Source organism: Pan troglodytes, chromosome X (genome assembly GCF_028858775.2).
Source record: "Pan troglodytes isolate AG18354 chromosome X, NHGRI_mPanTro3-v2.0_pri, whole genome shotgun sequence".
Taxonomy (NCBI): Eukaryota; Metazoa; Chordata; class Mammalia; order Primates; family Hominidae; genus Pan; species Pan troglodytes.
In genome coordinates this window covers 137,012,962-137,030,290 of record NC_072421.2, presented here as the reverse complement: position 1 = coordinate 137,030,290, position 17,329 = coordinate 137,012,962, and the positions used below count along the sequence as shown (strand labels likewise).

The 17,329-nt window shown below is 40.4% G+C and overlaps 1 protein-coding gene across 2 annotated transcripts in view; it reads right to left on the bottom strand.

The window, feature by feature from the left end:
* Nucleotides 1-1,846: 1,846 nt before the first annotated feature.
* The window catches only part of F9 (coagulation factor IX), a 33,392-nt gene continuing 17,909 nt past the window's right edge, over nt 1,847-17,329 (bottom strand). The window contains 4 exon segments of one of the 2 annotated variants that reach the window (NM_001135591.1): nt 3,072-3,787; nt 4,456-4,570; nt 14,024-14,226; nt 16,802-16,930. In NM_001135591.1, coding sequence (NP_001129063.1) covers nt 3,240-3,787; nt 4,456-4,570; nt 14,024-14,226; nt 16,802-16,930 — 995 coding nt within the window. In that variant the 3' untranslated portion in view covers nt 3,072-3,239. 2 annotated transcript variants of the gene reach the window in all.

Sequence of the window (17,329 nt, the reverse complement as noted above, 5' to 3'; positions counted from 1 at the left end):
TTCCTGTCAGTATAAAACAAATAATATTCAAAAGAACTAAAAACAATCACACTTAAACAGCAAGTTAAAATGACTGCATTATATTAGCACACTTTCCTTCACTTGGCAAGAGTTCTATTTTAATCTGTCACTTCCAATATGACGGCAGCATGTTTTAGTCTATTTAGGCAAAGTAGCTACAGTAATTTTGAAAGCACTAATGATTCTTATATGGCAACTGCAAATGCCCTAGGTAGAATCCAGCCAGGGCTGGCTCTGAAGACATTGGCTCTTAGTGAGCTTAAAGGCTCCGCATGTTTAGTGGTGGCAACATGCCACAGGTGGCTCATGATGAATTCAATCATTTTTGAGCCCATGGCAAAAAGAACTGTGGCTCAGAGATTTATGGGTCCAAGAGCTCCTTTCTCTGCCACAGAGAAGACCAATAACAGGAGTCCTGAGGCCAGTTTCCCATTGGTACCTTTGTAAGGGGTGGTCTCTATGGAAACAAGGCCAGAGTGTCTTACTTTGACCAATTTTGAAGTGCTGAGGCTACAGACCTTTGGTCATTCAAATTTGAAGTAATGTGTTTAATGCATGAATTAGCCTCCTCCTTAAATCTGAGGCAGACATTATAGTGTCTCTTCTCTCTTCCCTTCCTTTAGTCAACAAAAGCGGAACCAATTTCCTTTCATTTTTTCATAAAACCTAAACCCCAGGCATTATTCTTATTTAAGTGTGGCCTTCTTTCACAATACTCAATGCAAGACTAATTGCTACTCTGGGATAAACATGGATTCTGATTCAGCTAACAATTATTGAGCAACTACTGTCTAGCAGTGTAGTAGGCACTCACAAAGCAATTTATACACATTATACATTATTTATATATATATAAAATCTGAATTACAATTTAATGAATACTGTTGGTATTTGGCACACAGCAATTACTCCTTGACTATTTGTTGAATGAAGGAATAAAAATAAAAACATGAAATCACAGACTAACAAAATTGCAAGGGATTTGGGAGAGCATCCTGTCAAATACTCTCATTATACAAGTGGAGAAATCAAATTCCCAAATGGAGAGTGACTTATTGAAGGCCATACTCACAGCTAGTTAGACCCAATTCTATCTCAGGTGGATTCAGACCACTGTCCTCTCTGGGACACAGCTCACACTGCCTTATATGAAAACTGGATAACAGAGCATCAAATCTCTGCTGTGTTATATTGCATTTGAAAACATTTTTCAGAGTGTTTTGTTGAATGTAGTGTTTGGGATGCCTCTCCATGAATGATTTAACAAGAAACGCCTCAAGAAATGTATTTATTTATTTATTTTCTTTGAGACAGAGTCTCACTCTGTCACCCAGGATGGGGAGTGCACTGGTGCGATCTTGGCTCACTGCAAACTCCCGCACCCCCTGCTCCCCAGGCTCAAGTGATTCTCCTGCCTCAGCCTCCCCAGTAGCTGGGATTATAGGTGCACATTACCAAGCCCAGCTAATTGTTCTATTTTTAGTAGAGACAGGGTTTCACCATGTTGGCCAGGCTGGCCTGAAACTCCTAACCTCAGGTGATCCGCCCACCTTGGCCTCCAGAAGTGCTGGGATTATAGGCGTGAGCCGCTGGGCCCAGCCAAGAAATTTAAAAATATGTTTATTTATACTTATATGCGAAGACAAAAATATATTGACTAAAAGAACTAAAGGAACTAGCAAGAGTGAGGCCTGGCTGGGGGTGAGGTGGGGGCAGGAGAAGGCAGCAGCTTGGCGGGGTCAGGGTGATTTTGTCAGTAGTCCCATGCATCATCAAATACAGTGTGACTGATTCACATCAATGGAATCCACAAAAAGCCAAGGTATGAACCAGAACACCAGTTTATTAATTCACAAAGGGAAACATACGTCAGTTGGTCAGCAACTCTCTAGAAGATTCAAGATAGAAGGATTAACTATAATCAAAATGTTCCATGGTGAACACGAAACCAGAAAAGGACAACTTAGTTGGCTGATTGGAATGACTTATGCCTTTGAGCCTGCTGCACCCTTCTCCACTTCAGGTGTATGCTAGTTAAAGGAGACATGATACTTATGTCCTCTGATCTAGGCAACTTCAACTTCTTGCTTGGCTCTGAACACTGCTGAAGACACACTGTTGAATTCTTCCTCAAAGTCTCTACTAGCTGTAGATTGCAAACGAACGGTTCTCTTCTTTCTGTTAGCACTATTATTATTATTTTTAGAAAGAGTACAATATGTCTGGGTCAATGTCAGCTTTTTTAGTTACAATGATATGCCAATCTTGCCTTCGTGAAATCATGCCTAGTCAGACCTCCATAACCATACAAGCTCTTAGAATGGCTTATTGCTTCCATTATATGTGTGTATGCGTGTGTGTGTACACACACACACGCATACACACACACACTATATACTTATATTGTATATTATATATTTTATATATATATTATATATATAAAATAACTTAACTCTCTGAAAGAAACTTTTCCCCCAAACTTTTCAGGCACCTTACTTCATCCCTATGTTCTGAAAAGCAAGTCTCCACTATGGAAGCAAGTCTGGGTTTGATAGACATGTATAACTGTGTACAGAAGTATAACAGAATGATGCTCCCCATCTCTCCTTTAACGACCATGGAGGGTAAAAGGGAGAGAGGGAGTAAGAAAGAGAAAAACTGATTTGGGGATTGGGATTTGGAAAAGGTAAAAGATTCGGGAATAGGGTAGAGGAAAAGGAGTAGTGTTTTTGATGAGTTTTAGCCTCTCAGCTACTCCTGTGTTCTTTCTTCATGAGTGTGGTACTGGCCTTGTGATAGAGTAGACCAAAGATCCTGTACTGTATACAGAACTAATAAACATTGATGTTTTGGTTGGAGAAGCAAAGAAGATCGGGAAGATGGAATGCTGCTAAGGAGGGAAAATTGAGTGAGTTAGTTGCCATAGTGGAGAACCATAGTATCTGATGGACAGAGTGGAGAATTTAACTTCACAATTTTGTCAAGGGCTGGGCCCTTAGAAATGACTGTAATTTCCTAACACATTATATTCCTCTAGTGGTTCCATTTTCTAATCAATTTGCTCAGGTAAAATATGAAATTCTCCCCTGTAAAGAGAAAAAGCAATGATCATAGAATGTATATATTCAAATCTAACAAAAGATGGGAAAGTGATTAGTTAGTGAGAGGCCCTGTTAATTTTCAATTCCAATGAATTAACCTTGGAAATCCATCTTTCATTAAGTGAGCTTTGTTTTTTCCTTAATCCAGTTGACATACCGGGATACCTTGGTATATATTCCATATTTGCCTTTCATTGCACACTCTTCACCCCAGCTAATAATTCCAGTTAAGAAACTGGTCCCTTCCACTTCAGTAACATGGGGTCCCCCACTATCTCCTTGACATGAATCTCTACCTCCTTCATGGAAGCCAGCACAGAACATGTTGTTATAGATGGTGAACTTTGTAGATCGAAGACATGTGGCTCGGTCAACAAGTGGAACTCTAAGGTACTGAAGAACTAAAGCTGATCTCCCTTTGTGGAAGACTCTTCCCCAGCCACTTACATAGCCAGATCCAAATTTGAGGAAGATGTTCGTGTATTCCTTGTCAGCAATGCAAATAGGTGTAACGTAGCTGTTTAGCACTAAGGGTTCGTCCAGTTCCAGAAGGGCAATGTCATGGTTGTACTTATTAATAGCTGCATTGTAGTTGTGGTGAGGAATAATTCGAATCACATTTCGCTTTTGCTCTGTATGTTCTGTCTCCTCAATATTATGTTCACCTATTAAAAATAAATTTCATTTTAAGTCACAAACAGTATTTCACATACACAGATTTTCTAAGTGTCTACTTGGGACCACTGACCTAATTGGCAATGTTAAAGATCTCATTCTTATATTGTGATAATTTTGGTTAAATGTAATGAGAGCCAATGCATATTTTTGAGACCAAAAAGCCATTCAGGACTATCATAGAGATGGTTCTGTTCACTCATGCTGTTATAAGCCTTTCATTGGTGATAATGAATCCACTAGTCATGAATTATCCTAGATTTTCCAAATTTCAAGTATCCTCACCCCTTTTTTGAGCACAAACTCATTTGGCCATTAATTCAAATCTTTGTTTTCTGAGGACCTGCTACAGGTTGTGCCAAGCACCAGAGATAAAAGGATCGGTGACATGACACTGATTTTTGGGAAGGCCTTCTGGTATGGAAATGGCTACATCAAGAACTAATTGTACCTCACTGAAATGAGTGATAATATGGGTACATCAAAAGAACTATGGATGCTCGGAGGATGGTGCGACGTGGGTTCTGAAATTATGACCCTTCTGCCTTTAGCCTAATTTATTCAACAACAATTTTATTAGACCTTAGTAAAATACGGTGTACCAATCATATTAAAGAGCTAGTGGTGCTGCAGATTATTATTCTTTCTGTTTATTTACCTGCGACAACTGTAATTTTAACACCAGTGTCAACACAGTGGGCAGCAGTTACAATCCATTTTTCATTAACGATAGAGCCTCCACAGAATGCATCAACTTTACCATTCAAAACAACCTGTGAAAACAAAATTAAGACTCTTACTGCATAATATATTTGATCTAGAAAAAAATAAATATGTGTGCTGGTTACAGGAATAGGCAAAATATTGGCTTCTAGGTGGTGGCAGAAATGGAACGTTTCTGGAAATGTGAGCTTTGCAGATGAATTAGTGTTTTTGGTGCATAAACAAAAAAGCCATTTATGTAACTGCATTGAAAGCAACACACAATGAGAGACAGGGAAGCTTAAGCTGAGGCAAATCTGAGGAATGGCTTCTTTTGGTGATTTGAGGTCCTTGGATTTTTTCCCCATGAGTCAGTTTCTCTGATGGCAAAATTTGCTTCATGGGGATACAGCAGATACATTAGGAAACACACTGGCTTGACTCCTTGAGATTAATAGTTACTAGGGTGTTCCCTGTACCTACATGATGAAATTTTTTTTGCTACATGTTACTCAAAAGAGAAAAACTACTGATTTTTCTAGGAGGTCTTTTCAAACCCTTTTCAAACTGGAATATTATGAAGCAAGACCTAAGGCCTCCATAAGGGCTGTGCTTATAGCCATCCAGGCAGTGAGGAATTGCAGGGCTCATTCATTCTTTCCACTCTCTCTTAACCATATTCTACTCCCCTCTGGCTGGATAGTAAGCTGCCTTTGTCCTAAAATATCAACTTAGCTGTGCTTGAATTTTGGGCAAAGTGGACAAAGCAGTGACGCATTGAGCCTGGGTATTATTAGATAAGAGGCAAGTCCATTATCTCAACTGGATATTCATTGCATAATTACAGTCGACAATGAATATTCTCTCCATCTCAATGTCTAGATCAACTTGGAGGATTTCAGTTCCAGTTGTAAGCAAGTGCCTTGATCCACCTTTATAGGAAGAAAGCTGGGAAGTGTGAACACTAGAGGGCACACTCAACATTTGATAAATCCTTTTCAGGAACTGACAAGTTCTGAACGACTGCCCTTGTATTAAAGTGCACACAGTCTTAGGCATGAACCCATTCATAAACAAGGGAAAGGAGGTAGTCCATCACTTTAAGTGGATATCAGATGGTCCTTGGGGCATGTTCTTTTTGTCCTGAATTTAATTTACTGAACACCTACTATGTCCTAGACACTGAAGCACTAGCCTCCTACCTGGAGACCTACAAAGCTGACTCATTAAAGGGCTCTGACTTCCTTTTTCGTACTCTGGCTCTCCCTCTCTTATCTTTTTTTTTTTTTTTTTGACGGAGTCTTGCCCTGTCACCAGGCTGGAGAGCAGTGGTGAGATCTTGGCTCACTGCAACCTCCGCCTCCCAGGTTCAAGCAATTCTCCTGGGACTACAGGCGCATGCCACCATGCCCAGTTAATTTTTGTATTTTTAGTAGAGATGGGGGTTTCACCATGTTGGCCAGGATGGTCTCGATCTCTCGACCTCGTGATCCGCCCGCCTTGGCCTCCCAAAGTGCTGGGATTACAGGCGTGAGCCACTGCACCCGGCCATTTCCCTCTTTTTCTAGCTGTTGCTTTTAATTCTGAAATGTTGTAAAAATACAGAAAAAACTACATAATATAATAAACACCAGTGTGCATACAACCCAGTCTTAACAATTTTCCTAAATTTTTGAACATTTATTGAGTGTTTACTTTGGGCTAATCATTGTGGTGTTTTAAAGACATTTAATACAACATAATATCCTTATGACGTGATATTAATATATTTATTTATAGATGCATGAGCTAAAGTTTAGAGGTAAACATTAACTCCCCTGAGATCAGTTGGTAAAGCTAGGAAGCAAACTCAAGTCTGCCCGGCTCCAGAATTTGTGCTCCTAAGCACCCAAATTCGGTCCAGGCATGGTCTGTGGACCAATTGCAGTAGAATCATCTGGGGATCCTTATAAAATGCAGATCTGGGGGCTAATCGAAGCTTAATTTATCAGAATATTTGGTGGGTGGGACTGGGTAAAAGGAAGCTCTCCAGAATATCCTTTACATAATTAAGTTTGAGACCTGTTATATATCTACTGAATCAGAATTTCCAAGACTTGATAATCTTTATGTTTTAAAAGTCCTCACTCCGGGCAGGAATGGCTACATACTTTGTGGGGCTCAGTGAGAAATAAAAATGTGGGGCCCCTTGTTCAAAAGCTAGGAAGAAAAGTGCCATGGAAGATACTAAAATACAAAACTTTTTGCTTTCCTCTGTAGTCTCTTTTGCAACCCATCCTGTTACATTTTTAAAATTTGCCATTTAATATTTTGCTCCTTCTAGCATGGGGATATTTGCTGGGGCAGTGCAGACCCTCAAAGGTGCCCAGGAAGTGCACCCTACAATTTAACACCCACATGTCCTTAGGATCCCCTGCCTGCCAGCCACAGGACACTGGGCCCCAGCAGGGGATGATGTGTCAATCTTCCCTTGTCACTGGCCTAGTGTGGCAATCAAGGTGGAGAGGTGATTCCCAAGGGACTGCAACTTTCATGCCAGGATGTGTTCCATGCCTGAAATAGAGGTGGACAAGGGGTGTGCCCCCACCATTCACCCTCCAAATGTGCTGTGGCACATTCTTGGTCCAGAGATGCCAGATGGCCAAGCCCCCTTCCAAGATAGCATAGGGCACGTGCACCTGACCAACCTTAACTCTCCCTGCTCCTATGCCCATGTCCCCGCTGGGGGAGGGGAGTGGCAATGGTAGCTAGGTAGGGATGAGGAGGGAGAGTATGTCTGGGCACCATGGGGTGGCAGTGCTCATTGGGCAGGTGTTTGGAGGGAGAGCCAGGGCTGGCTAAGGCACCAGGTGGTAGGGGAGTGGGAGGTGGAGAAACCACCCCGGAAGGTGGTGAGAAGTGAAATGGGGCTGCAGGGATTCAAGTCCCTAGGTAGCACATGCTCTGGCTGTCTCATCAGACTTCAGTTACAAAACAAAAATGCAAAGCAGTAAACCTCAGATGCACGACCTGTCTCAGTGCAAAGCCCTGCGTAAGTACGCCGGTCATAAGACCATGTGTCTGGCTGTAACTCCAATTGATTTTCAGCATCAATAAAACTTGGCCAACACTGTTATATACTGGTATTGATAGTTACAACTGAACATATTTGTTTAAGCAATTGGAATTAAGAATTCACACGCAATGATATCACGGTGCTTCTCCTCTGGTTCGTGTATTGGGGGGAAATTGGACATCTCTCAGCTCAGTAGGCTAGTTAGGCCAGGATGGATGACATCCACAGCCCCTGGGCAGAGAGATTATGATGTAGCTAGTCTGACTCCTGATAAAGACTTGCTTCCTGGAGCTTCTACTACTTTCTGGTGGATGGTTAAGAAATATGGTTGTGTTCTTTTAAGTCTGAAGAGCATTATTTTTGCCAACCCCTGACCAAACATCCTTGCCAAGGAAAAGGCCTAAAATATATTTGCATTTAAAGATATTACAAACTACTTGGTTTTGGAATGTTTGGCCGTTCAGGATCATAGCTATCAAAATATTAGCTATTTGGGGTATGAGATGTCTGCTCGGTCAAGGACAAGTTCTTAAAGACATCATTTTGGGGAATAATGGGGAAAATGGGAAGGCATATGCTCTGAGTAAGACGTCTGAGTTATAATCTGTCAAACATTTTTGTTAGTCATAGTCTAATGGGAGCCTGTTTTCCCTCTTTCAGACTCACACATACACAAAAACCAACCACACACATGCTTCCACAAAATATACATTCACATCTGAATTTATGCTCTTCATTGACAATGCCAGCCCAGAACAACAGCTCTTACCCTTTGGTTTTCTTCCTAACCTTTAACTCCAACGTAACCGTTACCTGCGATTTCAGTAAAACCATTATTCTCCCTACTTACCCACCCAAGTTGTACAATAAAGAGTGTTTGCTCTCACTCATATACAAAGCAAATTCATTTGTTTGTGATGTACAGCTTGCTATGCCCACAGATGTGGTTTGCCTAGTCCTTTGCTCTAGGTCATTTGACTGGGAACAGATGGGATGCTCACTTTGGTTTTTAATGGTTAACTAGTCATTGAAATGCATTTCATCAAATAATCTTAGAGGATAATTGTTTAAATGTCTGTCCAGACTAGCTTTGTAGAGCCAGGTGAGATTACACATGTCACGTTCTTATTTCTCTTAATTGAATTTTTATCATCTGAGATAGAAATAATAGAGGGCTTTTTCAAGTGAAGATATTACTGTAGTCTTAAGACCTTAGTGTAACATCCTGGCCCCTAAGGAAAAACAAGTTCTGGTTCATACATATAATAACTTTGCATGTTATCTGCCACTGAGATGTGTCCTAATCGAACAGAAAGGATTGAATCTCTGTAGCTAGCTGTACAGGGCAAGAGCTGTACAGGGTACCTTTAAAGATAGCTTCAGGCCAAAGCTGAGGGAAGTGGAGACTGGGGAAAATGCTAAGACATTTTAAAGATTTTTTTTAGGTCAAAAATAGAATAAGAAATAGACCATTTCCCTGGACATTTTCTGTAGGTTAATACGGTTAACTATCGGTAAATGCATATGCTACAACTTAATATAAGCATAAGGAAAGCTTAATCACTTGGCTTCCATTGTATTCTTTTTTTTTAATCTAATAGAATGATCTTCAAATTGTTAAATGTAGAATAAATACGCCACACACCGAACTGAGGCCTATGGTAAAACAGAAAATGGAAAAACCAGGTACTTCACATAAAGGGCCAAATAGTTCTTCGGAAATGTGGGAGGAATTTTTGGGGCCAGTTTGCGCATGCTTAGAATTGTCAGCTGGCAGGGTCATGGGCATGGGATCCAAACCAAATTAAAGCTTTAGAAAGCCAAAATGCGGTGTTGCTTCTTTAAATCTGTCGCTTTTGAGCTGTTGATGAAAGCTATCTAGTAATACAGGCGTTGCAGTTTCCCTTTTTTCACTAATATTCAAAAGTTTTCATTTCTTCCCTACGTAGCGATATGCAATTCAAGACTTGTTTTAGCTTACTACACCTCTAGACATATACTTACTCTAAGAAAAACTCATTTCTGTTCCTGCGTAGTGCATTTAACCCTCTAGCTTCCTCTTTCTACTCCTGAAGTATTTCTTCAGAGACCCTGCTTCCTTTCCCGAGTTCTCAAGGAGCTCTGAGCCCATCGCTGGGCATCTGGAGGGAAACTGAAGTACCTCCTTCCATTGGCCTCACGCCGTTCCTGTCGGGAACTTTCTAACCTTGCGCGACTTTAGAAGCTGGCCCGGCCCGCCAGTGCCTTTGGCTTTAGGAGGTAGCAAACAGGCTGGGGCCGGCAGCGCCGTTCCGGAACCATAGGGGGCTCCTGGGAAGCTACCATCGCGAACAAGGCGCGGCTGCGTTGGCCCTTGGCTCCAGCCTGGCAAGCTGAGATGAAAGCCCTGGAATAAGGTAAGAAATGAGCGCGACCGCAGACGGGATACGTGCTAGGTGAACATGGCTCTGTAGGGTCTCAAAGCTGGACAGGATCCCAGCAGTCCCTTAGCCTGCTCTGATCTCTGGCCAGGTGAACAAATGCCCTCTCCCTGAATGGGGCTATCCAGCCGCTGCTGTCCCCAGTGACAGAACAGCTCTTTAAGTCAACAATTCCGACAAACATTTGTTCAATCAACATTTGCTCCCAGTGCTGCCCAACCTGCGTAACCAACCCAGTGGTTGTTGGTTGGAAAGGGCTTTCTTAATGGAGGTCAGAATCGTCTTGCCAGCTTGCAACTTTCAACCTTAAGTCCACAAAGAAGTTGTCTTCCCCTTTCCCTTGCGGCTCTTGTAAACAGCTCACCTACACCTTTTCTTTAACAGACTAACCATTTCTAGTTTGTTCAATCTGTTCATTACTCCAGATGAAAGTGAACTCTCTATGTTCTTCTTTGTGAGATTTCTTCACCAAGTGATCACTTTATTTCCCACCCTGGCTAATTTGAAAGATAAAAGAAACAACTCTGAAGATAAAGGTTCTTATGAAGCATCAGCATTTTGAAACACTCTTTTCTAGGTGACACTGCTAAATAGTATTTCATATTTCAAAGCTAGATATATAATGTTTTCACCACTGAAGCCCCAGCTGTTGCTTGCTTTCTCTTGATGCCTTAGTCACAGCAGGTTTGCTGCAGTCTGATCTGCAATCAAATCTAGTATTTCCTCCCTGCAGATTAACCATGACATGGTGGAGCTGGCCCATCCACAAATGAGGAGAGATTCTGGTTTCTTTCATTTCCTGTTTCATTTTGTCTAAAAATGACTTTTATACACTCAATTTATCTCATATTTTTGAAAACCAGTAACCATTCATAAGGAACTGGATGGAGGTGGTGTGGAGGAAACAATGCAGAAGTATGACAGGGTCTTTCACAACTATTCTGGAAAGTAGCTCAGCTTCTTGCCTTTGGAAAAGAATAAAAGTTAGTGCTTTGAATCTGTACACGTCAGTAATCTTAGTTCATGTGGATGAAATAGGGAGTGAACATATGTGCACGTGTATGTGTGCACATGCATGTATGAGTGATCTTGAACATTCCAAATGATCTTAGCTAGGCTTGACAGCAAAAAGACAACAGGTACAATAACTATAAGTGTGCAGTGAGGTCATGAAATGATTTGAAATAGTGTGTATCATTTATATCTTCTCCCTCCCAGAACAACCACAACCACCATCTCATAGTCTTTTCTGCTTGAAAAGAAAATAAGGTGTCTGCTTGAGTTACTAAACTTTCTTTCAGGAAACATCTGCATTGTTAACGCATTGGCAAACATCTGGTTTAAAGGGGGTGGGTGAGAAACAGAAATGATATGACTAAATTGAGCCTTTATACCCTGTTCCCCTTTTTAGTTCTGATTTAAATGTATTTGCGGCTAAACTCACAAAGCAGACATCCTTTTTTTTTTTTTTTAAATCTTGGACTTTTTTTTTTTTTTTTTTTTTTTGAGACAGAGTCTCGCTCTGTCGCCCAGGCTGGAGTGCAGTGGCGTGGTCTTGGCTCACTGCCAGCTCCGCCTCCCGGGTTCACGCCATTCTCCTGCCTCAGCCTCCCGGGTAGCTGGGACTATAGGCGCCCGCCACCACGCCCGGCTAATTTTTTGTATTTTTGGAAGAGATGGGGTTTCACTATGTTAGCCAGGATGGTTTCGATCTCCTGAATCTTGGACTTTTAAAAACGGAAGTTATCTTCTTAGCTAATATATTCTCTTGGGTTCTTGGATCCCCTACTCTAAGCACTGTTCTATGTCCCACAAACCCAAGGAAGATAATTGTCATAAAGTAGGATCTTTTGTTGTAACCATGTTATCCATGGAAGTTGGACACATAATGAATGAAAATACATGAGAACACAAAATGACAAAATTAGAGAGAATAGATACATGGATATTAAATACATTGAAGGCATAATAACAGTGCTTGCACTTAAGAGGGATTGTTCCAGGAAAGGTTCATAAAGAAGGTCAATATTACAGAGTTGTGAAGAAGAGTAAAGATATGGATGAGTGAAGGAAGGGGTTATGGTGGGTAAGGGAAGCAGTCCTCATAGGGTGCAATTAAGTAGAAACAGAGGAGGTAAAAAGGAACATACAGTGTCCCATTTATGAGTTATAAGATCAGGTCCAGCAAATATTGTCTTTTTAAAAAGCAAAGGTAAAAGAAAGGGAAAACCTTGATTGTGATGTTCTGCCACTCTTTGATACCATTCTCCACAATGCTTGTGCAATTATACCTACCACCCCATCCCCAGGTATATGTGTAATACCTTACATCCATTGTGTTGAAAAATGGCAGGCATTCTCAAGAATCCTGGATAGATACACAGCTAGTCCCAGAAAATTCCGATGCTGTTAAAACTGAGGAAATTTACCTGATTCTGGCTTAAATTGTCACCAGTTTGATAATTGCAAAGTCTTTAAAGTTATCAGTCTCTAATGGCAGAGATTCGAACCTCAGTAGAGAAATCCATGAAATTACTGCTAAATCATGACTGTGGCAACTAGGGAGTTTTAAGTTAGACTAAACTATTATAAATGCTATCCAATAGAAATTTCTGCAGTAATAGAATATTCTATCTCTGCTTGCACTCTCCAATACAGTAGTTACTAGCCACATGTGGTTGTTATGGACTTAAAATTTGGCAGGTGCAATTGAGGAATTGAATTTTTAATTTCACTTAATTGTAGTTAATTTAAATTTAAATAGCCATATGTGGCTAGTGGTCACCTGTTGGACAGCACAACTTTATATAAGGACCATCCTGGCTTCCTGCCTGGGGAGGGGGGCCAAAGAGGTGGGTTATTTCTTCTCACAGATGGAATCTCTTAGGCTTCAGCTGTAGGCTAAGTTACAACCCAGATTTTGCTACAAATGTAGCTCTTGGTTGTTAAATGAAAAATGTGCATAGGTAATTCTACATATGTAGGTTGTTTGCAGACTACGCTTGGAGAAATGTCTGCAGAGCACCCAGGAAGGACTAGGTACAAGTCCATTATTTGGTGTTTTGAACCCCGGCTTCTGTAACAAGTTCATTTCCTTTGGGCCAATGTTTTTCTTTTTCTGTTTTTTGAGATAGGGTCTTACTCTGTCACTCAGGCTGAAGTGCAGTGGTGTGATCACAATTCACTGCAGCCTCGACTTTCCAGGCTCAGGTGATTCTCCCACCTCAGCCTCCTGAATAGCTGGGAGCACAGGTGGGAGCCATCACACCTAGCTAATTTTTGTATTTTTTTTAATAGAGGTGGGGTTTCGCCATGTTGCCCAGGCTGGTCTCAAACTCCTGGGTTTAAGCAATCCTCCCGTCTCAGTCTCCCAAAGTGCTGGGATTATTGGCATGAGCCACTGCACCTGGCCTAGTTTTCAAACTATAACGTGCATCAAAATCACCTGCAGTGCTTGTTTGCGCACAGACTGCTGGGCCCCACCCCCTAGATATTCTGATTTGGTAGGTCTAGTGTAGAGCAGGAGAATTTGCATTTCTACGTTCCCAGGTGATTCTGATGCTACCACCAGAACTATAGCGGTAGATCAAGGCTCTCTCTCATGCCCTGTTTCTTGGAACCTAGTTCTTGCCTTAATCCTTCCTCCTTGAGTCCCTTTCTTTACCCCCTTTTAAATAATCCAATTTTTCTTGGCCTAAAGACTTTCCAACTCTCACCAGTTTTTGCAAGGGCTGAAGCAGTGCCCTGAACCTGAGTACCTGCGACCTTTCTTCCAGACCTTCATGTTGTTGACCAGTTGCCTGTCTGGAATCCTGCTATGCTGTTTCCTTAATGCCAAATTCTTCTTGACCTGTATAGTAGCTGGTTTTGGGCCTCTCTTTCACCAACTGCTCATCTCTGGAGGCTTTCTCACATTGGTTAGTGCTGAAACTTGCCTAAAAACTTCTCACATCCCAATAGGTCTGTCTAGTAAAATAGCCTCAGTCTCCCACCTGGCCTGTGTCTTGCCAGCTGAGCTCCAGTTTTGACACACCATCAGTATAAAGTACCTGCCAAGGGAATTGACCTGGTTTGGCATCTTCTCCACCAACAACCCGAGTGAAGTCATTAAATGATTGGGTGCTTTGAGTGATGTTATCCAAAATGGTTTCAGCTTCAGTAGAATTTACATAGTCCACATCAGGAAAAACAGTCTCAGCACGGGTGAGCTTAGAAGTTTGTGAAACAGAAACTCTTCCACATGGAAATGGCACTAGAAAAATAGAAGAAAAATTAGTAACCTGATATTTCTCATTGGCAAATGGAACATGTGTTACAAAAATTGAGATTGAGGCCCATCCTTGTCACTTCTGAGAAGCAGGCCCATCAGTATTTAAAAAAATCTAATCAGTGAATAGAGTCTCAAGCTAAAAGGTTGATTGCATTATTTTCATGGACAGTTTTCAAATCCTTCATGAAAAGAACATTTGGCTCCGGAATTCATCATCTTTACAGAAATAGAATAGGTGTTCCAGAATCAAATTTGGTAAGACTTTTATAGAGTCTAATGACTTTGTGTTCAGTTTCTTTACTAAAAAGTCTTACTCCCAATTGCCATCCCTGAATGGAGGTCTGATGATTGATGCTTTGTAACTTTAACTTTCCAATTTGGTAAATGGGACTTCTGCTGCTTATGATTAAGAAGGTTTCTTTTGCAGACTAAAAGGCCTTCTAGATTCCAAGGTGCATTTTACATATTTTCTGGGGAGAGATCATTGTGATTCAATTATTTGGGTTTCAAATATTAGCCAAAGAGATTGCTAATATAATTATCACAACCATATTCACCAGGACCTGCCCACCATTTTTCCTTGGGTTGGTTTATTTTCTAAAGAAAAGTAATGTATTGATACACTGGGGACTACCAGAATGGGAGTTTGTAGTCAAACAAAGTCACTTCACATTTCATTTTCATTTATCACTTTCCTTCAAGCCACATTCCTTGTAACAGACATTTCTATAGCAACCAGCTGCGACAAAGTATCATGAAGACAGCAAGTGGTTGAGAAAACAGGAAATTAGTTCAAAATACTTATGTATAAGTGTACATAATCAACGAAAAGGCTACAGAAAAGGGACCTTTATCATTGAAAAGGCAGAAAAGCTTATTTTAAGTTTGGCCTACTTATTCTGCTACAGCTAAGGCTATATTCAGACATAACACTTAATAGTTGGAGGTGGTTCTCTATTCTGTTTCTCTTTTATAGCATAGAAGAACTTGTAAGGGTTTAGCTACTATGCCATCTGTCTATACTGGAAGTTAGGTTTTTAAGGTTAAAATACACAGACACACACCCACACACATATTCATTCTCCTCTCAAGGTAGACTAGCTTTGAGACAGTGTATGTGAAGAACCAGGCAGAAGAACAAGTGGGCAGGCCCTGAAGCCTTAGAGATTCTTCATTTTAGTTGCAGGATATATATTCCTGGCTTCTGGTTTGTTGGGAACAGGCCTCCAAATCTGGCCATAAACTGGCCCCAAAACTGGCCATAAACAAAATCTCTGCAGCACTGTGATATGCTCATGATGGCCTTGATATCCACACTGGAAGGTTGTGGGTTTACCAGAATGAGGGCAAGGAACACCTGGCCCACCCAGGGCGGAAAACTGCTTAACGGTGTTCTTAAACCACAGACAATTGCATAAGCGATTTGTGCCTTAAGGACATGTTCCTGCTGCAGATAACTAGCCAGACCCATCCCTTTATTTCCCATAAGGAATACTTTTAGTAAATCTTATGACTGGCTTGCTGTCAATAAACATGTGGGTAAATCTCTGTTCGGGGCTCTCAGCTCTGAAGGCTGTGAGACCCCTGATTTCCCACTCCATACTCTATATTTCTGTGTGTGTGTCTTTAATTCCTCTAGTGCCACAGGATTAGGGTCTCCCTGACCAAGCTGGTCTCGGCACTGGTTCTTTCTTTAATTTCTTCTGCCTGGTATAGTGCTGAGATAGGTACTGAAACCAGTTACAGAGAAATGGTGCACAATTTAATGTACCAGTTAATAAGATATCAGGCTTTAGAAATGCAAAAGAAATTATATCTAGTTTGCTTCAAAAAAGCCCCTCATTTATCAAATATAATTGACCCTGCAGAGCCTAAATTTTTCAAAAAATAAAAGTGTCTACTGCTTTCATCTTTAGATAACAGCTATACGAACATGGAGTGGAGATGTTCTGAATACACTAATCAGCTGTTAAAATGGTGGCATGGTTGGTATGACTGGGAAACATTGTTTTGTTCACAGCCATATAGATTGTGCTGATCAGCCTAGCAGAACATAAAACAGTTCATTGCCGGAATCATTCTGACACCAAGTGTGTAAACTCAGCTTAAGACCCAACAATAAAAAATAACTTTCTCAGAGTAAATTAGCCAGCCCAGATAGAATCATGCTTCAAACTTAACCGTCCTTGTACTAGAAGCCTATCACTCAATTATTTGTGTATATTTTATGATATAGTATTACTACATTGATTTGACTTGATGAATTACAAATACATATGCAGAAATCACACAAATTAATTGCTTTGTGATATAAATGTTAGAGAAAAAAATTGGACAAATTGGACACAGAAAAGAATTCAGGTTGTAGATGATTACATAGTTTATATTTAAAATATGATGCAATCTAGAAAATTAATTGGTCTAATTCAAGCTACTGATATTTTCTATGATTTCAAAAGGAAGCAGATTCAAGTAGGAATTAAAATTATGTAGGTTTGTTAAAATGCTGAAGTTTCAGATATAGATTTTCTTTAAAAAATCTTATTCAGATTATGACCTGCTGGTTCACAGGACTTCTGGTTTTCTGCAAGTCGATATCCCTCAGTACAGGAGCAAACCACCTTGTTATCAGCACTATTTTTACAAAACTGCTCGCATCTGCCATTCTTAATGTTACATGTTACATCTAAAAGAAGCAAAATAGACAGTAACAGCATCATTTAACATGCATTTCTAAAAAGTACATGGAACTACTGACTCATGTATGGGTCAAATATACATTGGGGGCATTCATGTTGCCCCCAATATACGTTGGGGAGAGAAATTTTGGAGCCTTGAAATAAGAGTGGAAAGAAAGGTAAAATAAACTTCTCAATAATGCATAAAAATGATGGTAGCACTATAATTGATTGGTTTAAAACTAAATGTTTGGATATTCTACTTTCACTAAATTATGAACTACAGGTTTAAAAACCCTATTTATTAATGTATAACATATATTCAAAAAATACACAAAATTTTAGTGTAAGTTTTCACAAAGTAAATGAGCCTGTTTAAACACTAAACTGACCAATACATAGCACAT